Consider the following 16659-nt stretch of genomic DNA (forward strand, 5'->3'; position numbering starts at 1 on the left):
TCTTCAGCGGGAAATTTACACACCTTAACTTGGCATGAAGGTGCCAAGCCAGCCTGCTTGCTTCTCCAGCAGGTCTTTGGCCCCTCCTTACCTCACAGCCTTTGCTCCAAACCTTTAGCACATCCCTGAACTCCCAAGTACAGCAGCAAGTCCATCTCTGTCACTGCCTGTGTCAGTCATACTGTGATTATTGGTAAAGCTGTGAGGTCCCTGAGGGTGTGGCCTAGGTCTGCTTTGTCTGTACCCTAGCATGTGGCACATTAGGCATTAGGGACTGGTAAATGTGAATGAATGACTGAATGAATGGCATTGGGATTAGAAATCAGCCTTCCCAGTGCTCTTTTGTTGTACATGCTCTGGAAAATGAGGGCTTTCTGGTTGTTTACTAAAGGATTTTGATGGTCAGAGATTCTGAGCTCTGCCCACATCTTCCTTCCTGGTCCCATTCAGAAGGAAGAAAGTTAAGGGTCTGTATCACAGCCTCCGAGGTTCATCACAACCTGTGGAGTACGTGGTTCACCCAGGAACCCTTTTCTCCCATAGGAGGTCACCCCCCCACCGTGGAACCACATGGACTTCATTGGGTCTCTAGGGTTGCAGCAACGGGAAGGAGTCCCCAGCTGCCCCCAAGAAGGCTTGCCCTGCCCCTCAAACAGCTCTGAGCTGGTAAGTTCAGCGCTGGGTTCCTGTCTCGTGCCTATTCAAGGCTGTTAAGAGCAGGAGCAGCAGAAGATGCCATGCGGCCACTGGCTCACACCCATGCAGCCCTTTCGTGTTTACTGAGCCTTTCATATCTGATCTAGTAGCTTTCTCCTTCAAGGCTCCACACCACTGCAAGGTGGGGATTATCTCCTCATTTTATAGGCGAGGAAGGGGGCTTAGAGAGGTGACATACCTTGAGTTTAAGGCATGACAGGAGCTTGAGCTGAGGTGTTTCATCTCCAAAGTCTAGAAAGGACCCTCCAGGGTTTTTCTTGTAGAAAGCTGTGTTCTTAAAGCCCTTCCTTTTCCCACTTCTCAAGTCATTCCTGCACATCTTTCACCCCTCAACACGGCCACTGAAGTCAGGCACACAGAGAGAATTTCAGTGCTGAACTCAACTTGGAGGTTGTGCAGCAAGGTTATTGTGCCTCAGGTTAGCTCAGAGTGAATTTCTCTTTTTTCTGTCATCTTGACCAAGATTTAGAAGCCCTTGCCTACCACACCCTCTAGCAGGAAACACTCGGGTAAGTCAATTCACATCTCTTCGTCTCTGTTTCGTCAACACTGAAATGGAGGAAAATAAAGTCTAATCCTCCCACCCCTGGAGGATTAAGTGAGCTAATGGAGATACAGGACCTGCACAGAGAGGCATCCACGAAAGGGTTCTTGTATCGTTCCCTGCAGTTTCTTTAGCTTTCCAGCCCATTCTGAAACCTGCTTGATTTGGCTTGTTGCCCAAACTAGAGGGGCGTCACCCCTCACTGCATTTCATGCTCCCACTTCACCCTTGTCCAACGTCTGCCCCAGACCCTGTAAACATTTCTTCTGTGCACAATCCCTAGCTGGGCCACAGAAGGGTGCAATGACTGTGCCGCGGTGCCTGCCCTGCCAGGGCTTGCTCTAGGGCCTGCCACCATCACCTCTTTCACTTTACACCACTCTCTTGAGACTCTGGCGCTGGTCCCACACCCACCCTGCTGGCTTTATTGCACACACCTGCAGTTTAAAGACAAGTCTCTTCAGCTTTGGGGGGACTTCACATGGATGCCAAATTTCCTGTGGCCTTGGGCCCCCACTCAGCACTGCAGGCTTCAACCTCAGCTCCCCTTCCCATGATGATCTAAGAACCACGTGTAGTCGGAACGCAGTCCCATCTGAGTCCCTTCCTGGTGCCTTCTGCCAGGACTCTTTTTGTCACCAGAGGGGTCATGGAGTCAGGCTCCCCAGGCTAGTTTTACCTTGTGCTCTGAGGAAAGGGAACCCATGTCCTATAGGCCAGCCACTGTCTCACCCCTTCACATCTACTGTCTTCTCAGTCCTCAAAACATCGCTGAGATGTGGGTGCTATTTTTGTTCCTGCTTGACAGAGGAGAAAACCTGCTCAGAGAGATGAGGTGGGCCCTGACTGACGGACACAGCAAGTTGGTCAAAGGATCCAGCATTGAGGCCGCATTGAATCCACCCTCTCTCTAATGCTTTGCTCCTCAGTCTCCTGGCTGAGGTCTCTCCCCACTCTTCTTGGGGGAGGTTGAGGGGAGACTCCAGTAGCTTCCCCTGGCTGCTGTGTGCCCACCAGCGTCAGCCAGGGAAGTCCTCCTGTGTTTCTTTTTTTGTTTGTTTGTTTTTTGTTTTTTGTTTTTTTTTTGTGGTACGCGGGCCTCTCACTGTGGTGGCCTCTCCCGTTGCGGAGCACAGGCTCTGGACGCGCAGGCCCAGCGGCCATGGCTCACGGGCCCAGCCGCTCCGCGGCACGTGGGATCCTCCTGGACCGGGGCACAAACCCGCGTCCCCTGCATCGGCAGGCGGACTCCCAACCACTGCGCCACCAGGGAAGCCCCTCTCCTGTGTTTCTTGAGGCTTCTGCCATCTCATAGTCACTCCTCTTGCATCTGTCACTGCAGCTGGGAGGAAAAGGAAGAAAAACATCGATCTACCCAAGCCACTGACTTCTCCATAACTCTGATGTTGTCATTAAGCAATAATAAAACACCCCTCACATCTGAACAGCACTTTACACTTTCACATACATTATCCCCTTTCTTATGCCACCACAACCACTTAGTCAACAAATCCTGAGAGCCAGCCACTCCTTGTGGCCCTGAGATACAGCCATGAACAAGACATGGCTCCTGGGTGCTTTTGAGTATTGTTATTCTCTTGTTAAGTCTTACCATGTCAGAGAGAAGTTTAACTTGCCCAGGGCCACAGAGTCAGGAAGTGGCAGGGCAAGGACTCAGATTTAAGTTTTCTCATCCCATGTCCTGTGGGGGTTTCTTTGCTGCCAACTTCATCAGCTTTGGGTTCTTTTCAGGTGTTTTTATTAGTTTTTATAAGGCTTCACATTTATGTGGAAACATCTCTGCAGTCAGATCTGGGTTCAAGTCCCGCTCTGCCCCTTAATAGCTGCTTGGATTAGGCAGATGACTATACCTCTCTGAGCCTCAGTTTCCTCATTTGTGACTCAGGAATGCTCCTCCTAGCATGCATGGCTACTGGAAGCAGTAATGTGAATATGGAACTGAACATCTGGACTCCAGTTAGGATCATTTGCCTCCTTAGGGATCTGTTTCCCATTCTTTTCCTAAAGCAGGGGTGGGACTGAGTTGCCCCCATCTCCCTCAGTTGGCAGCCTCTCCTCCCTGGCTCTCCCTGCCTCCTTATCCAGGTGCCTGAGTGGTACTTTATAGATACGGGCCCAGTGTGGGGTAGCGGGTCATAGGAATGGAATTCCTATGAGACAGGCAGTGGGGACCCGGGAAAGGCTAAGCCTGGGAGAATGGAGTCGGGGGCTGGGACCCTCTGAAAAACCCAGGGAGGCTGCTGAGGCCTCTTTGAAGGACAGGCCAGAGGGTTGTCCCAGGGAAGTTTCCACACAGAAGTGAGATACTGGAGCTTTTCTTAAGCTCCCCGAACTCAAGCTTCTGCTGGAAAAGAACCTGGTGTCCCATCCTCTGCTTTCCCTGTCTGCCCGCCACTCCCTTCACTCTGATCTGCACCTGGCCAGCCTTCCCCCAAATCCGTCCCCTTGCTCTGAAGAAAAACCCTTTGTGCTCTTCCCCCATATCTTCAAATGGCTCATTCCTTTCCTTCATTTAGGTCACCTCCACGGGGAGACCTTCCCTGACCAATATCCAAAAATACCTCTTCCTCTCCTGGTCACTCCTGAACTTCTATTTCTACCTTTCTTTTCTACCAGTACTACCAGAACCATATTACATGTTTCTGTGCTTATTTTCTGCCCCCTACACTGGAATTGAATTCCACAAGAGCAGACTCAGCTGGCTGTGCAGTGTATGGTGCTTAGAATAGTGCTGGGTGCATATTAGGGGCTCAGTCAATGTCTGTGTGAAGGATGGCCAACTGTGGGAGGACTGTCCTCCATGGTGTGGCCCCCAAACTCTCCTGGCTGGGTTTGCTCAGGCTCCAGAGTGGAGTGTATCGGAAGAGGGAAGCCCCTGAACCTGAAGTTCATCCACACATTTGTTCATTCATTTGCTCATCTAACAATTCACTGAGCAGCTCGGCTCTGGGTCCTGGGGAACCAGAGCAAATCACTGGTGGGGTGACAGGGGAGAGGTCTTGCCAGCCCTGAATTCAAAGAAGTAGAGGGGGTTGGAAGGAGCTGAAGGGATCCACAGGGAATGGAGCAGGAGGAAGTGGGTGGGTCTTCCCACCAGAAAGGAGCTTTCTGAGGGTGCAGGAGCTGGTGTAGGCTGTGAGTGGCAAGAAAGCCACGGTGTGTGAAGAGGCGAGGAGTGAGGCTGGGCAGGTGCTGGGGAGCTCAGCAAGGCTCACAGTGGGCTCAAGCAGGGCTCAGGCCAGCCCCTGGGGAAGCTAAGGGAGGGGTGCTGGTCTGGGCTAGGGAAGGGAGGTATGAACTGGGCCAGGCTAACCTCTGTCCTGTTTGGAGTGGGGGAACTTCGCTAGGCCAACAGGGCTCCTGCCCAGATGTCGGCCTGTTTCTCCTCAGGTACAGGAATGCCTGCAGCAGTTCAAGGTGACAGGGGCACAGCTGCGGCAGATCCAAATCAGCCTACTGGACTCCATGGAGCAGGCCCTTAAGGGGCAGGCCAGCCCTGCCCCTGCTGTCCGGATGCTGCCCACATATGTGGGGTCTACTCCACATGGCACTGGTGGGTGGTATAGACTAACATGGGTGGCCAGGACTGGTAAGAGGGTTCTGATCTGGGGGAGGGGGGAGTTCCTTACCCCTTTCTCCATCTCTAAGGTCCCCATCTCTAAGGTCCCTTGATGAGACTTCACAGGCCTTGGGAATGTTTCTGGGAAGAAGAGGGCTTGCTCTCACCAGCTGCGTGCCTTTCTCTGACCTGCTTTCCCACAGAGCAAGGAGACTTCGTGGTGCTGGAACTGGGAGCCACAGGGGCCTCACTGCGTGTTCTGTGGGTGACCCTGATGGGCATTGAGGGGCACAAGATGGAGCCCCGAAGCCAGGAGTTTGTGATCCCCCAAGAGGTGATGCTGGGTCCTGGTCAGCAGGTGAGCACTCACTGCACAGGCTCTGGGCCCGGGGGCAGCTGGGGCTCCAGTGGGCAGAGCTAAGCCCCCAACCCACCCCACAGCTCTTTGACTTTGCCGCCCGCTGCCTATCTGAGTTTCTGGATGCGCTCCCCGTGGGCAATCAGGGTCTACAGCTTGGGTTCAGCTTCTCCTTCCCTTGTCACCAGACAGGGCTGGACAAGGTGAGTGGCTACAGGGACAGTGGGTGGAGGGGCTGCAGCCCCATGAAGGTTGTTGGAGGATTGACCTGAATTTTCTGCCTCCAGAGCACCCTCATTTCCTGGACCAAAGGTTTTAGGTGCAGTGGTGTGGAAGGCCAGGATGTGGTCCAGTTGCTACGAGACGCCATCCAGAGGCAGGGAGTGAGTAGAGGCAGGGGAGCAGGGAGGGATGCCCATGTGGTCTGGGCCTGGGCCTGGGCCCAGCACATGTAGGCTGTTCCTATGCTTCTGGAAGAGCCTGCTTTCCTCTCGTGTTTATACCCTTTATCCATGTAACCTTCGGGTAAATGCTGCTACCATTCTCATTTTATAGGTAAGGAGACTGAAGCTAAGAAAGGTCAAATAAACGTTCAGGACTGTAGGGGGAAACAAAGATGAAAAGACTTGACCCTGTCCTCAGAGACCTCACAAGTCTAGTGGGGAAAGCATTCCAATAAAAGATTGTCCCTGTTGAGAATGTGGTTCCGATGACTGTGGGAGCACAGGGAAGGGTGTACTACGACTTGAGCAGAGACTTGAAGGAGAAGTTTGCCAGGTGCATAAGCTGGGGCTGGGGAGGAAGGTCTAATTTCAGAGAAGGGCATATTCAAAAGTCTGGATGCCTGAGAAAGGCCACTCTGGATCTGTGCCGACTAACCACCACGGTGCTGTGTGAGTAGCTGGAAGTCAGGGCTGAGAGGAGCAGGCTTGGGGAGCCAGGCCAGGACCAGGGTGAGCAAGAGAGGTGTCTACAGCATAGCCTTCAGGGTGACATGTTTGCTCACCCTTGTCCTGGTCCTGTGGGGAGCACTGGTGTTCTGGAAGTGATGACTGAGCCTGAGAGCCCCTGAGACCTCCAGGGCCTGAGCTGGGGGCAGAGGAGCCAAGGGGCAGGCGTGGGATGGGAGGAAAATCCTCTATAGGGTGGGAAGGCCTAGAGCATATGTGACGCAAATGTGTGGGGCACGCGGACACGCATTTCAGGGACTCTGTGTGTCTCCGTCAAAGCCAGGGCCCCAGCCCTGCCCATACCCCAGGTTCCCTGACCTCTGTCCTCTCTGTTGTCCAGACCTACAGCATCGATGTAGTTGCCGTGGTGAATGACACAGTGGGCACCATGATGGGCTGCGAGCCAGGGGTTGGGCCATGTGAAGTTGGGCTGGTTGTAGGTGAGTCACAGCCATTTGTGATGGTGGATGGAGGGCCTGGAGGCCTGGTGGACAGGCCCTGATGGGGTGTCCCTGCCAGACACTGGCACCAATGCGTGTTACATGGAAGAGGCACGGCATGTGGCAGTGCTAGACGAGGACCGGGGCCGAGTCTGCATCAGCGTCGAGTGGGGCTCCTTCAGTGATGATGGGGCCCTGGGGCCAGTGCTGACCATCTTCGACCGCACCCTGGACCACGAGTCTCTGAATCTGGGTGCCCAGAGGTGGCCTAACCTTCTGCTCTAGCCCCATCACTGCTTTGTTCCCCTCCCGCTCTGTTGTCCCTGTACTCCAGCCCTTAGGCCCCTCCCTCTCATTTGCTCCTAGGCTCTCCAGGTTGCATCCTGGGGGGCCCTGGCCAGGCTCAAAGAAGGAATGGGTTCTAGAACGAAGAGTTTTTAACTCTTGGCCCTCCCTTATTCCTGACTCTGGCCAGCTCTGGCAGGGGTTGGGGGTTGGGGGTTGGGAGTAGCCAAGCAAAGAGTCTCCTACCCTCCTTGGGTCCTTCTACCCTCCAGGAGCCCCCATGAACCTAATCTAAGCCAGAGGGGGCAGTGGGGTCTGGGTAAACACCCAACTGTCTCCTAGGAGGCCATTTGCTTCTGGACCCTTCAGCAGGGACCGCAAAGAAAATGACCTCTCTTTGGGAGTTCTTGGAGGTGGGGCCAGGTGGGCTGAGGGCTTAGGAAAGGCTCTGTCCAGCCACCCTTCCTGCCTGTAGGTTTGAGAAGATGATCGGGGGCCTGTACCTGGGTGAGCTGGTGCGGCTGGTGCTGGCTCACCTGGCCCAGTGCGGGGTCCTCTTTGGCGGCTACACCTCTCCTGCCCTGCTAAGGCAAGGCGGCATCCTCCTGGAACATGTGGCTGAGATAGAGGAGTGAGTACGGGAGGCGAGTGGGCTGCGACAGAGGGGTTCTTGACTTGGGAATGGGGAGGATGCTCTTTCCCTGAGGTAGCCATGGAGCTTTGGTGGGGGCAGGGAGCTTTGGGGCTACTTCAGCCCCAAAGTAGCACCCTGTCCCCGCCAGTCCCTCTGCTGGGGCAGCCCGTGTGCACGCTATCCTGCAGGATTTGGGCCTGAACCCGAGCGCCTCAGATGCCGAGTTCGTGCAGCACGTATGTGCGGCTGTGTGCACGCGGGCTGCCCAGCTCTGTGCAGCTGCCCTGGCTGCCGTCCTCTCCCGTCTCCAGCACAGCCGGGAGCAGCAGACACTTCAGATTGCTGTGGCCACTGGAGGCCGAGTGTTTGAGCGACACCCCAGGTATTGGGAATACAGATGATCCTGTGTTAGCAGGTAGCAGGAACAAGTGTGTGTTTGTGATACACACCCAGAGGGCACTCTGGTACCACTGGTGCAAGCCAATGGGTATGAATGGCACCCAAGCAAAGTGAGGACAGACAGGGGCTGGGGAGGCCAGAAGAGGTCAGAGGAGAGAAAAAGGCTTCTCTTGGTTGTGCAAGGGAGGGTGTCACTGGGGGCACTGGGCATATGGTTGGTGCATAGATGGGTTTAGAATTGAATTGATTTGAAGTGAGGGAGCCCAGGGCTTCTGCAAGCCCTGGGGGTCAGGGCCAGGTGCCAAGCCAGGGTGCACCTGATGTGTGTCTGTGTAGGTTCCTCAGCATCCTGCAGGAGACAGTGATGCTCCTGGCCCCCGAATGTGATGTCTCCTTCATACCCTCTGTGGACGGGGGAGGCCAGGGTGTGGCAATGGTGACTGCTGTGGCTGCCCGCCTGGCTGCCCACCGGTGCCTGCTGGAGGAGACCCTGGCACCATTCCGGTTGACCCGTGCACAGCTGGCAGCAGTGCAGGCACAGATGCGAGAGGCCATGGCCAAGGGACTCCAAGGGGAAGCCTCCTCCCTCCGCATGCTGCCCACTTACGTCCGGGACACGCCTGATGGCAGTGGTAAAGACTTGGCCTGAATGGGACATGGGCTCCTGGGGGTCACAGCATGTGTGGGGGTGGAGCTTCCAGCTTTGACCTGGCACTGAGGGTCTCTGCCCCACAGAGCGTGGGGACTTCCTGGCCCTGGACCTGGGGGGCACCAACTTCCGGATCCTCCTGGTGCATGTGGCCACTGGAGGTGTGCAAATCACCAGCCAGATCTACTCCATCCCGGAGTGCGTGGCCCAGGGCTCTGGGCAGCAGGTACCCACAACCTGGAGCTGATGTCAGGGGGCGGGAAAGGGCCAAGTGGTCTACTCCCTGACTTGCTCCACTCCTCAGCTCTTTGACCACATTGTGGACTGCATCGTGGACTTCCAGGAGAAGCAGGGCCTGAGTGGGCAGAGCCTCCCCCTGGGTTTCACCTTCTCCTTCCCATGTACGCAGCTCGGCCTGGACCAGGTGAGAGAGGGAGGGCTGCGGGAAGCCATCCTCAGGGGCTTTCCACCAACATACTCTTCTTGGAGTGGGCAGGAGGCCTGGAGAGGGCTTCCTGGGCTAGGGAGAGGGCTGGGTGGAGGCACTGCTGGGCTGGGCCTGCACCCAGCCTCAGTTTCTCCAGATGTGATGTGCCCAGGTGGATGGGATGCGGTAAAATGGCCTGGAATCCAGGGCCATGAAAAGGCGTGGGATGGAGAAGGACATGGTTACCCCTGGGGGCTGCCAGTGGGCAGGAGAGTGGAGCCAGCATTAGGTCTGGGCACTTGGGAGCAGTGCAGGCCAAGGTTGGGACTGACCAGAGGACACACTGGCTGTCTCACTCACAGCACTGTTGTAATGCCGAGGGTATCTGCAGAGAGCAGATTGTTCTGTCTCTCAAAGGGGCTTGTGTTTGCATGGTTTCTTTGCCCTCTCTCCTATTCCCGGCCTTGCTGGTATCCTTCTCAGGGCCTGGTTGGGGTTGGCAGAGGGGCGGGCACAGGTCTAGACACAACATCCACTCAGCGCACACCTCTGCATCCTTCATCAGGAATGCTAGACTTTTCATGCACACACCTAAGGCCTGCCATGGAGACGGCTCCTCCCAGACCTCTGATCCAAGCTCCCAGGAATCTCCTCCTCAACACCCCCAACTTCTGCTGAAAAGCTCCTGTGATGAGGAGCTTGCTGGCCCTGAAAGTGCCCACCAGGTTCTTCCACACCTGTGGTCTCTGGGAAGCTCTGCCTACTCTACTCCAACCAGCCTTCCTATGGTTTTTGCCTACCCTCTGCTCCTGCTCTGACCTCTCAGACACGGGCCTCTGTGCTCTGCTTTCCTTTGGATCATGCAGTCAGCAATGTCTCTTTGCTCATCTGCTTCCTCCAGCCTGAGTTATTCTGGCACCTTTTGATTATTCCTTGTAAGGAGTGAGAAGCAGGTGGGACTCTGTGCAAAATCAGGCATGCAGGAAACACGGTCCTATTAACAGAATTTAATTTCTATGTTGAGCCCACATTCTTTTCAGGAGTGAAAACTTAATGGTAATCAATTCAGGGATCCCCTTATCCAGGTAGGGGCCCCTCCTTTGCTGTATAGAATGTGCAGACAAGCTGGGACGTGGGGGAAACGTCCAGGCCCCAGCCATTTGGACTCTGCATCTTGCTCTCTTGGGTCTTGACAACTCCCTTGATACCTTACCTTCCCCTCTGTGGGGAAGGAGGGCAGAGGCTGCCTCTGTTCTCAGATTATCCAAATCCCTTCTGTATCCTCCCCTTCCCCACAGGGGCATGCCCAGGGTGGAGGGCCTAGGACATCTTTCTCAGGAAGCCATCTGGAACCTGGCTCTAACTCCTGCCCACCTCACCTTCCCCAAACCAGGGGGTCTTTCTCTCATCTGGGAGTGGGGAAACTTTGCTGTTACTCATGATCTGGCTCTCCTTCTCATTCACTCTCACTCTCTCTGGTTTCTGTTTTTGAGACAATGAGCACAGAACACTCTATCTTGTGGTTTTATGGGGAAAGGAATAAAAGGAAATATTACTGGGGGAAATGTCAGTTAATATGTCTAAAGTCTCCTGCCCCAAAGATTCCCAGACCTGCTCTCCATGCGTCTACTTTGGGCAGAGCAGTCATTTTCTCCTAATGGTGGGTGGAATAGTTCCCCTGCCCTCTCCCTCAGAGGAAGCACAATAAGAAAAGAACAGCTAGGCCCCCATTACTAAGTTCACAATTTAAGGCCAGTTTCTCACAGTAAATTGTCTTGTCCCCTCCTGTCCTGCCCAGGTGTCTGGTTTCTGGCTTTTCCATTTATCCTTCACTCGTATCTGGAACATGCATGTGAATCTCCCATTGACACGGCTCCGTCCTAACTCTGAGAATTCCTTCCTTTCAAGTGACTCTTGCTAGCTCTTTCTGGAAGAGCAAACGCTGCTGTTATTTGGACCTCTGAGCCTTCTCTGTCCTTCCCTTTCTCACACACAGCACTCATTTTACCAGATCTGTTAATTCCTAACCCAATTACAAAGGGCCATTCCTTCTGGGCAGATGTCTTTTTTTTTTTTGCGGTACGCGGGCCTCTCACTATTGTGGCCTCTCCTGTTGCGGAGCACAGGCTCTGGACGCGCAGGCTCAGCGGCCATGGCTCATGGGCGCAGCCGCTCCACGGCACGTGGGATCTTCCCGGACCGGGGCACGAACCCGTGTCCCCTGCATCGGCAAGCAGACTCTCAACCACTGCGCCACCAGGGAAGCCCTGGGCAGATGTCTTAAAACGGCCAGACCCTCAAACTATCTGAGCATTCTGGCACTAAAAGTAGAAGATGTAGGTTGGATGGTTATTAATAGGTTTCTTCACACTGGAATCCTCCTGGGATTTCTTCACACTGGAATCCTCCTGGGGAATTGGGAGGGGGCAGAAGGCAAGGCCCTTAATCGTATGACAGAGTAGGCACAGAATCCTATGTGGGGAAGGAATCATATACTGCATTCTGATGGGATGCAAGCTTTGGGGAGGCAAAGTGAGATTCCAAGGGAACTCTAGCTTCCTGCTTCCTCTTGGTCCCACCCCAGGGCATCCTCCTGAACTGGACAAAGGGTTTCAATGCATCTGACTGTGAGGGCCAAGATGTTGTGTGTCTGCTGCGGGAAGCCATCAGGCGCAGACAGGTAAGTAGTCTGCCTGCAGAGGTGCTTTGGAGTAACAGGCCTTGAAGGGAGCAAAGGGTCTCCCGCTGCCTGATGTGGGGGGCCCTCTGTAGTAGAGACCTCTGGGTCCAGTGCTAGTTGCTGTGACGACCACGTTGCCCAGCAACTAGCAGCATCCTTTTGTGTGCAGGCAGTGGAACTGAATGTGGTTGCCATTGTCAATGACACGGTGGGGACCATGATGTCCTGTGGCTACGAGGACCCCCATTGCCAGGTTGGCCTCATCGTAGGTGAGGAGGGCCCTGCTGTTTTGTGCCCCTACTGCCTGTTGCTAATTTACTGCCTCCTGTTGAGTTGAACATTCCCCTGGCCTTGGGGATGTGGCATCACTCTTACCTGACTCAGTGGGGCCCTGGAACACTCTATTGGGCTGAGGGTCTGGAGCTTCGGTGTTTAGCCCAGCTTAGCTACTGACTCACAGTCATTTAAATTCTCTGAACCTCAGTTTGCCCATCTGTTAAATGAATGTGAGCTTTGGAGTCATACAGATTTGGGTGGAAATACTAGCTCTGCCACTTCCACTGGTATGACCTTGGGCAAATCACCAGAGCCTCAGTTTCCTCATCTCTAAGGTGGAGATAATAATGATGCCTATCTTAAGGGGTTATGAGGATGAAATGGGAGGGGACAAAGTGTAGCATTATGCCTGGCTCATGGCCTACAGAGTATTTGGAATTGGGTGGGACCCCAGTGATGGGATGGGTGTGTGCAGAGAATGAGTTGAGATGGTTCTTTGAATAGTCCAAGATTCTAAGTCTTTTTTTTTTATTTTTAATATATTTTTTTTTTGATTTGCCAGCAATAAGGTTTTATTCATATGGACATTTGGTCTATGTTAAACAATTTTACAGTACCACTGAGATGGGTAGATGTGTTGAATTGGTTCCAAAACCCAACTGACACTTAAATGTAATTATTGTTTGAATGATTATTGAGAAATATTTTGGTCACATAAAAGACACTGTTTTATAAAGAGCTTAATTAGGATATGCTTTATTCCTCCAACTGAAAAAACATAAGCATTCTCCTGCTATACATCTTCAACAGTTTTATTTTCACTGATCGTGAATCACTGTATTGATTGGTATTTATCGACAAAAATACCAATTTTATATCTATTTGTTTCAGTTCATTTTTATATAGTGTGAAATTCTCCACCCAGAATTGGTTTGATGTAACTTTAGTGCTTATAAAACTGGATTTTAGAGACTTGGAGTACCCAAGTAGAGCAAATACCTGATGGTATCATGCTTACCCTTGAATTTAGTACTAGTGCTATGGCTACTGGCATTTAGTTTTCTGCACTATAGACTAAGCCTCTAAATGAGCCAGAGTGGACAAAGCAAAACTCACTGAAGTATGCAGTAGGATATAGGCATGGCTTTCAGTTTGGCATCCTTTGTGCCCTCTGTGGAGCATTAATTCTGCAATATTTATTTATTTATTTGGCTACGCTGGGTCTTAGCTGTGGCACATGGGATCTTTAGTTGTGGCACGCAGGATCTTTTTAGTTGCAGCATGAGGGATCTTAGTTGTGGCATGCAGGATCTAGTTCCCTGATCAGGGATCGAACCTGGGCCCCCTGCATTGGGAGTGTGGAGTCTTAACCACTGGACCGCCAGGGAAGTCCCCAAGATTCTAAGTTTTTATTAAGCACCTCTCCTGTGGCTAGTTGGGGGCTGGATGAAGGGACAGGAAGACACATAAAGAAGGGGAAAATATCTGCCTTCTCGGAACTGTTTAGTGAAGGTTGAATCCAGAAGAGCACGTGGCCATCAGAGAGAGCTGAATCTGACTCTAAATGCCAGGGCAACAAGCCAAGATCAGAAAGGAAGGGGTCCCGACATGAGTGAGACTTGAAAAGAAAGCCTTGAAAAGAAAAAAAGGAATTTGGCTAGATGGGGAAGGAGGGATCCCATAGCTCCTTGGACATCCGTTTCTTAGAGCAGGAGGTATGTGGCAGCCTCGAAGGAGACTGGGAGCTTCTTGAACATAGTGTCTGGCACCGGGAGATGCTCGAGAGAGGCAGGCCCAGATTGCTGTGTGAATTAACAACTGGATGGAGTAATTCCAGGGTCCAACAGACCTGCTTAGAGCTGGTTGTGTGTTGGGGAGAAGAAGGAAAAGCCTTTACCCAGGGTATGCCTTCTGTCTAAGCTTCTTGGCTTCAAGGTCAAATCCAAATGTCACTTTCTCTCTGTAGCTTTTCCTGACTTTCTAGGCAGGAAGACTCACCTGTGCTTGGGTGTTCCATGATGCTTTTCTTTGCACTTCTATTTGGGCACACACAGGAAGTATCAAGAGTTGGCTGCTCATTGCCCAACCTCTGGCCACTGTGGAGCTCCTTGTGTCTCATTTTTATGTCCCCGGTTCCTGACCCAGCACCTACTGTTTGACTAAAGACCTGGAAGGCCAGTCGAGGAAGGCTTGGGCCTCTCACCCATGTGACAGCAGGGGCTGTCACACATCTCTCAGGGGAATGATGTGAATGACGGGCATTTTGCGAGCACCCTGGGGTAGCATGGGAGATGCGCTGATGGTGGTGCTGGTAGGGGAAGTAGTGGAGTCCTGGGGGCCTTGATGGTGGCAGGGTCTGAAAAAGGGATGAGAGGAAGGAAGGAGGACCGGGCTCTGGGCAGGCCAATGAGCATGGGGAGATGGAGAGGTAGGAAATGAGCCCAGATTTTGCTATCTCTGTGGGAAGGGCTCAGAGGGATCTTGTCTGCAACAGTAAATGGCTTCCACCCCATCTGGCCTCTCTGAAGGAACTGGCACCAATGCCTGCTACATGGAGGAGCTCCGGAATGTGGCAAGTGTGGCTGGGGACTCAGGCCACATGTGCATCAACATGGAGTGGGGTGCCTTTGGGGACGATGGCTCTCTCAGCATGCTCAGTACCCGTTTTGATGCAAGTGTGGACCAGGCATCCATCAACCCTGGCAAGCAGAGGTGAGGGTTGGGCTGGGCAGGTGTGACTGGTGGTGGCTGGCACTAGTGATGTGGCTGGTGGTGGCACGGGGCTGGGGCCTCCTGCCCTGTGTGCACACACACTTTCACGCAGGTTTGAGAAGATGATCAGTGGCATGTACCTGGGGGAGATTGTGCGCCACACCCTCTTGCATTTGACCAGCCTTGGAGTTCTCTTCCGGGGCCAGCAGACCCAGTGCCTTCAGACCAGGGACATCTTCAAGACCAAGTTTCTCTCTGAGATTGAAAGGTGCTGAGGCCTGCATTATGTCCTTCCACCTCCCAAAGGACTCTATCGTTGGGTGGAATGCTGGTTGGAGGGAGGTGCACCCAGAGGACGAGAAAGCCATGAGAGGGGGTGCTCATGCAGGATCCTGCCTCTCTGTGCTCTATTCCCTCCTGTCCCCAGTGACAGCCTGGCCCTGAGGCAGGTCCGAGCCATCCTGGAGGATCTGGGGCTGTCCCTGACCTCAGATGATGCCCTGATGGTCCTGGAGGTGTGCCAGGCTGTGTCCCAGAGGGCCGCCCAGCTTTGTGGGGCAGGTGTGGCTGCCGTGGTGGAGAAGATCCGTGAGAACCGGGGCCTGGAAGAGCTGACTGTGTCCGTGGGGGTGGATGGAACCCTCTACAAGTTGCACCCTCAGTGAGTCTGGGTGCCAGGCTGGGCAGGGAGGCATGGCCAGGTGGAGCCCGGCTGACCTGGTCTCACCTCGGCCTCTCCCCCTCACAGCTTCTCCAGCCTGGTGGCAGCCACAGTGCGGGAGCTGGCCCCTCGCTGTGTGGTCACCTTCCTGCAATCAGAGGACGGGTCCGGCAAAGGTGCAGCCCTGGTCACCGCTGTTGCCTGCCGCCTTGCCCAGATGACCTGTGTCTGAAGCAGTCTCCAGCAACCAGCTTTGTTGGACCAGGGCTGGGACCCCATCTGTCCCCCAGCCAGGTCCAGACACCCAGGACTTCCAAAACAGCCATGTATGACCCCTCCATGGCCACTGGCCTGGACCCCTAGCTCTCCCTGAGAGAAGTAGCACTTGGGTTAGCAATATATATATATAATTTATTTACATTCACGTCCGCTAAAATCCCTACGCGCCCTGGCGGCCGGGCAAGGCTGTGTACATAAGGCCAAGTGTAAGTGCACGAATGCACTTAAAACAGAGTCAGGGCACAAGCTTCACATGACAGGCCCCGCACGGGGGCACCGGCCAGCCCCAAGAACGGGCACGCCACGGCACGCACACTTGCCATTGTCCAGCCCGGGACTCCCGTTGCATATTCACACACCCCGTCGGGCAGGGCTCCTCGTGGCTGGGGGCAGGGGGGGATCAGAGAGGAGCCGTTGGGTGTCCCTGGGTGGGTGGGAGAAGGGCAGCATGTGAGAGGCAGATGTGGACTGACACCGGGCGTGAGAGACGTGAGCAGCCTCCAGGTGTACAGCATGAGATGCATGTGTGGGGGGATGCATGTGACAGGAGCACACGGGACATGCATGGGCACATGCCCGTGTGTAGTTGTGTGCCTGAATCCAGGGGCCGCCCCCTGTTCAGCTGTGGCCCTCAGTCCCACAGGCTTGGAGCCAGGCCCCTCAGATGTGCCCCTACCCAGCAGGCACAGAAATGTTTGCATAAGGTCCAGCTCAGGCAGGAGCTCCGGGGGCCACGTCCCGAGCCCATCGTGTGCATGTATGCCCGTGTGTATGCGGCCCCCTGGCTGGGGCAGAAGGAGAGGTAGCATCACACGCACATACACACACACAGATGGGCTGGGCCCAGCCCAGGCTCCAGGCACTGTCCACCCTGGGCCCCGGGCAGAGTCGGAGCAGGTGGCAGTGCCAGCCTGGCCAGGCAGGCCATGGAGGGGAAGGAGTGCGGGCAGGGTCTGAAGGGCCAGTGTTAGGGGATAGCGTCTGCCAGGAGGGGGCCTGTCCACACAGCTCTCCCCGGTGGTGGCTTCTGCCTGTCCCTGGCGGGTGCCAAAGCTGGTGAGAGTGTAG

General features: G+C 54.2%; 1 protein-coding gene across 1 annotated transcript; it reads left to right on the forward strand.

The window, feature by feature from the left end:
- The first annotated feature begins 551 nt into the window (after window positions 1-551).
- Window positions 552-15730, forward strand: HK3 (hexokinase 3). The gene is made up of 18 exons (XM_082835116.1): window positions 552-666; window positions 4673-4835; window positions 5045-5199; window positions 5283-5402; window positions 5487-5582; window positions 6490-6589; window positions 6669-6852; window positions 7350-7505; window positions 7657-7890; window positions 8244-8539; window positions 8643-8782; window positions 8861-8980; window positions 11568-11663; window positions 11833-11932; window positions 14468-14651; window positions 14764-14919; window positions 15079-15312; window positions 15400-15730. Exons 1-18 carry the CDS (start codon window positions 571-573, stop codon window positions 15542-15544), a joined length of 2775 nt encoding a protein of 924 aa, XP_082691242.1. The 5' UTR covers window positions 552-570; the 3' UTR covers window positions 15545-15730.
- The last annotated feature ends 929 nt before the right edge of the window (window positions 15731-16659 follow it).

The sequence above is a fragment of the Leucopleurus acutus genome (assembly GCF_964270905.1).
Source record: "Leucopleurus acutus genome assembly, chromosome: 3".
In the NCBI taxonomy this organism is placed as follows: domain Eukaryota; kingdom Metazoa; phylum Chordata; class Mammalia; order Artiodactyla; family Delphinidae; genus Leucopleurus; species Leucopleurus acutus.

Excerpts from the sequence above, each read along its gene's own strand:
- HK3 (XM_082835116.1), top strand. The coding sequence starts at position 571 with ATGGACTTCATTGGGTCTCTAGGGTTGCAGCAACGGGAAGGAGTCCCC. Across the intron at positions 8,981-11,567 it reads CGCAGCTCGGCCTGGACCAG|GGCATCCTCCTGAACTGGAC; the intron begins GTGAGAGAGGGA and ends GTCCCACCCCAG. Across the intron at positions 11,664-11,832 it reads AAGCCATCAGGCGCAGACAG|GCAGTGGAACTGAATGTGGT; the intron begins GTAAGTAGTCTG and ends TTTTGTGTGCAG.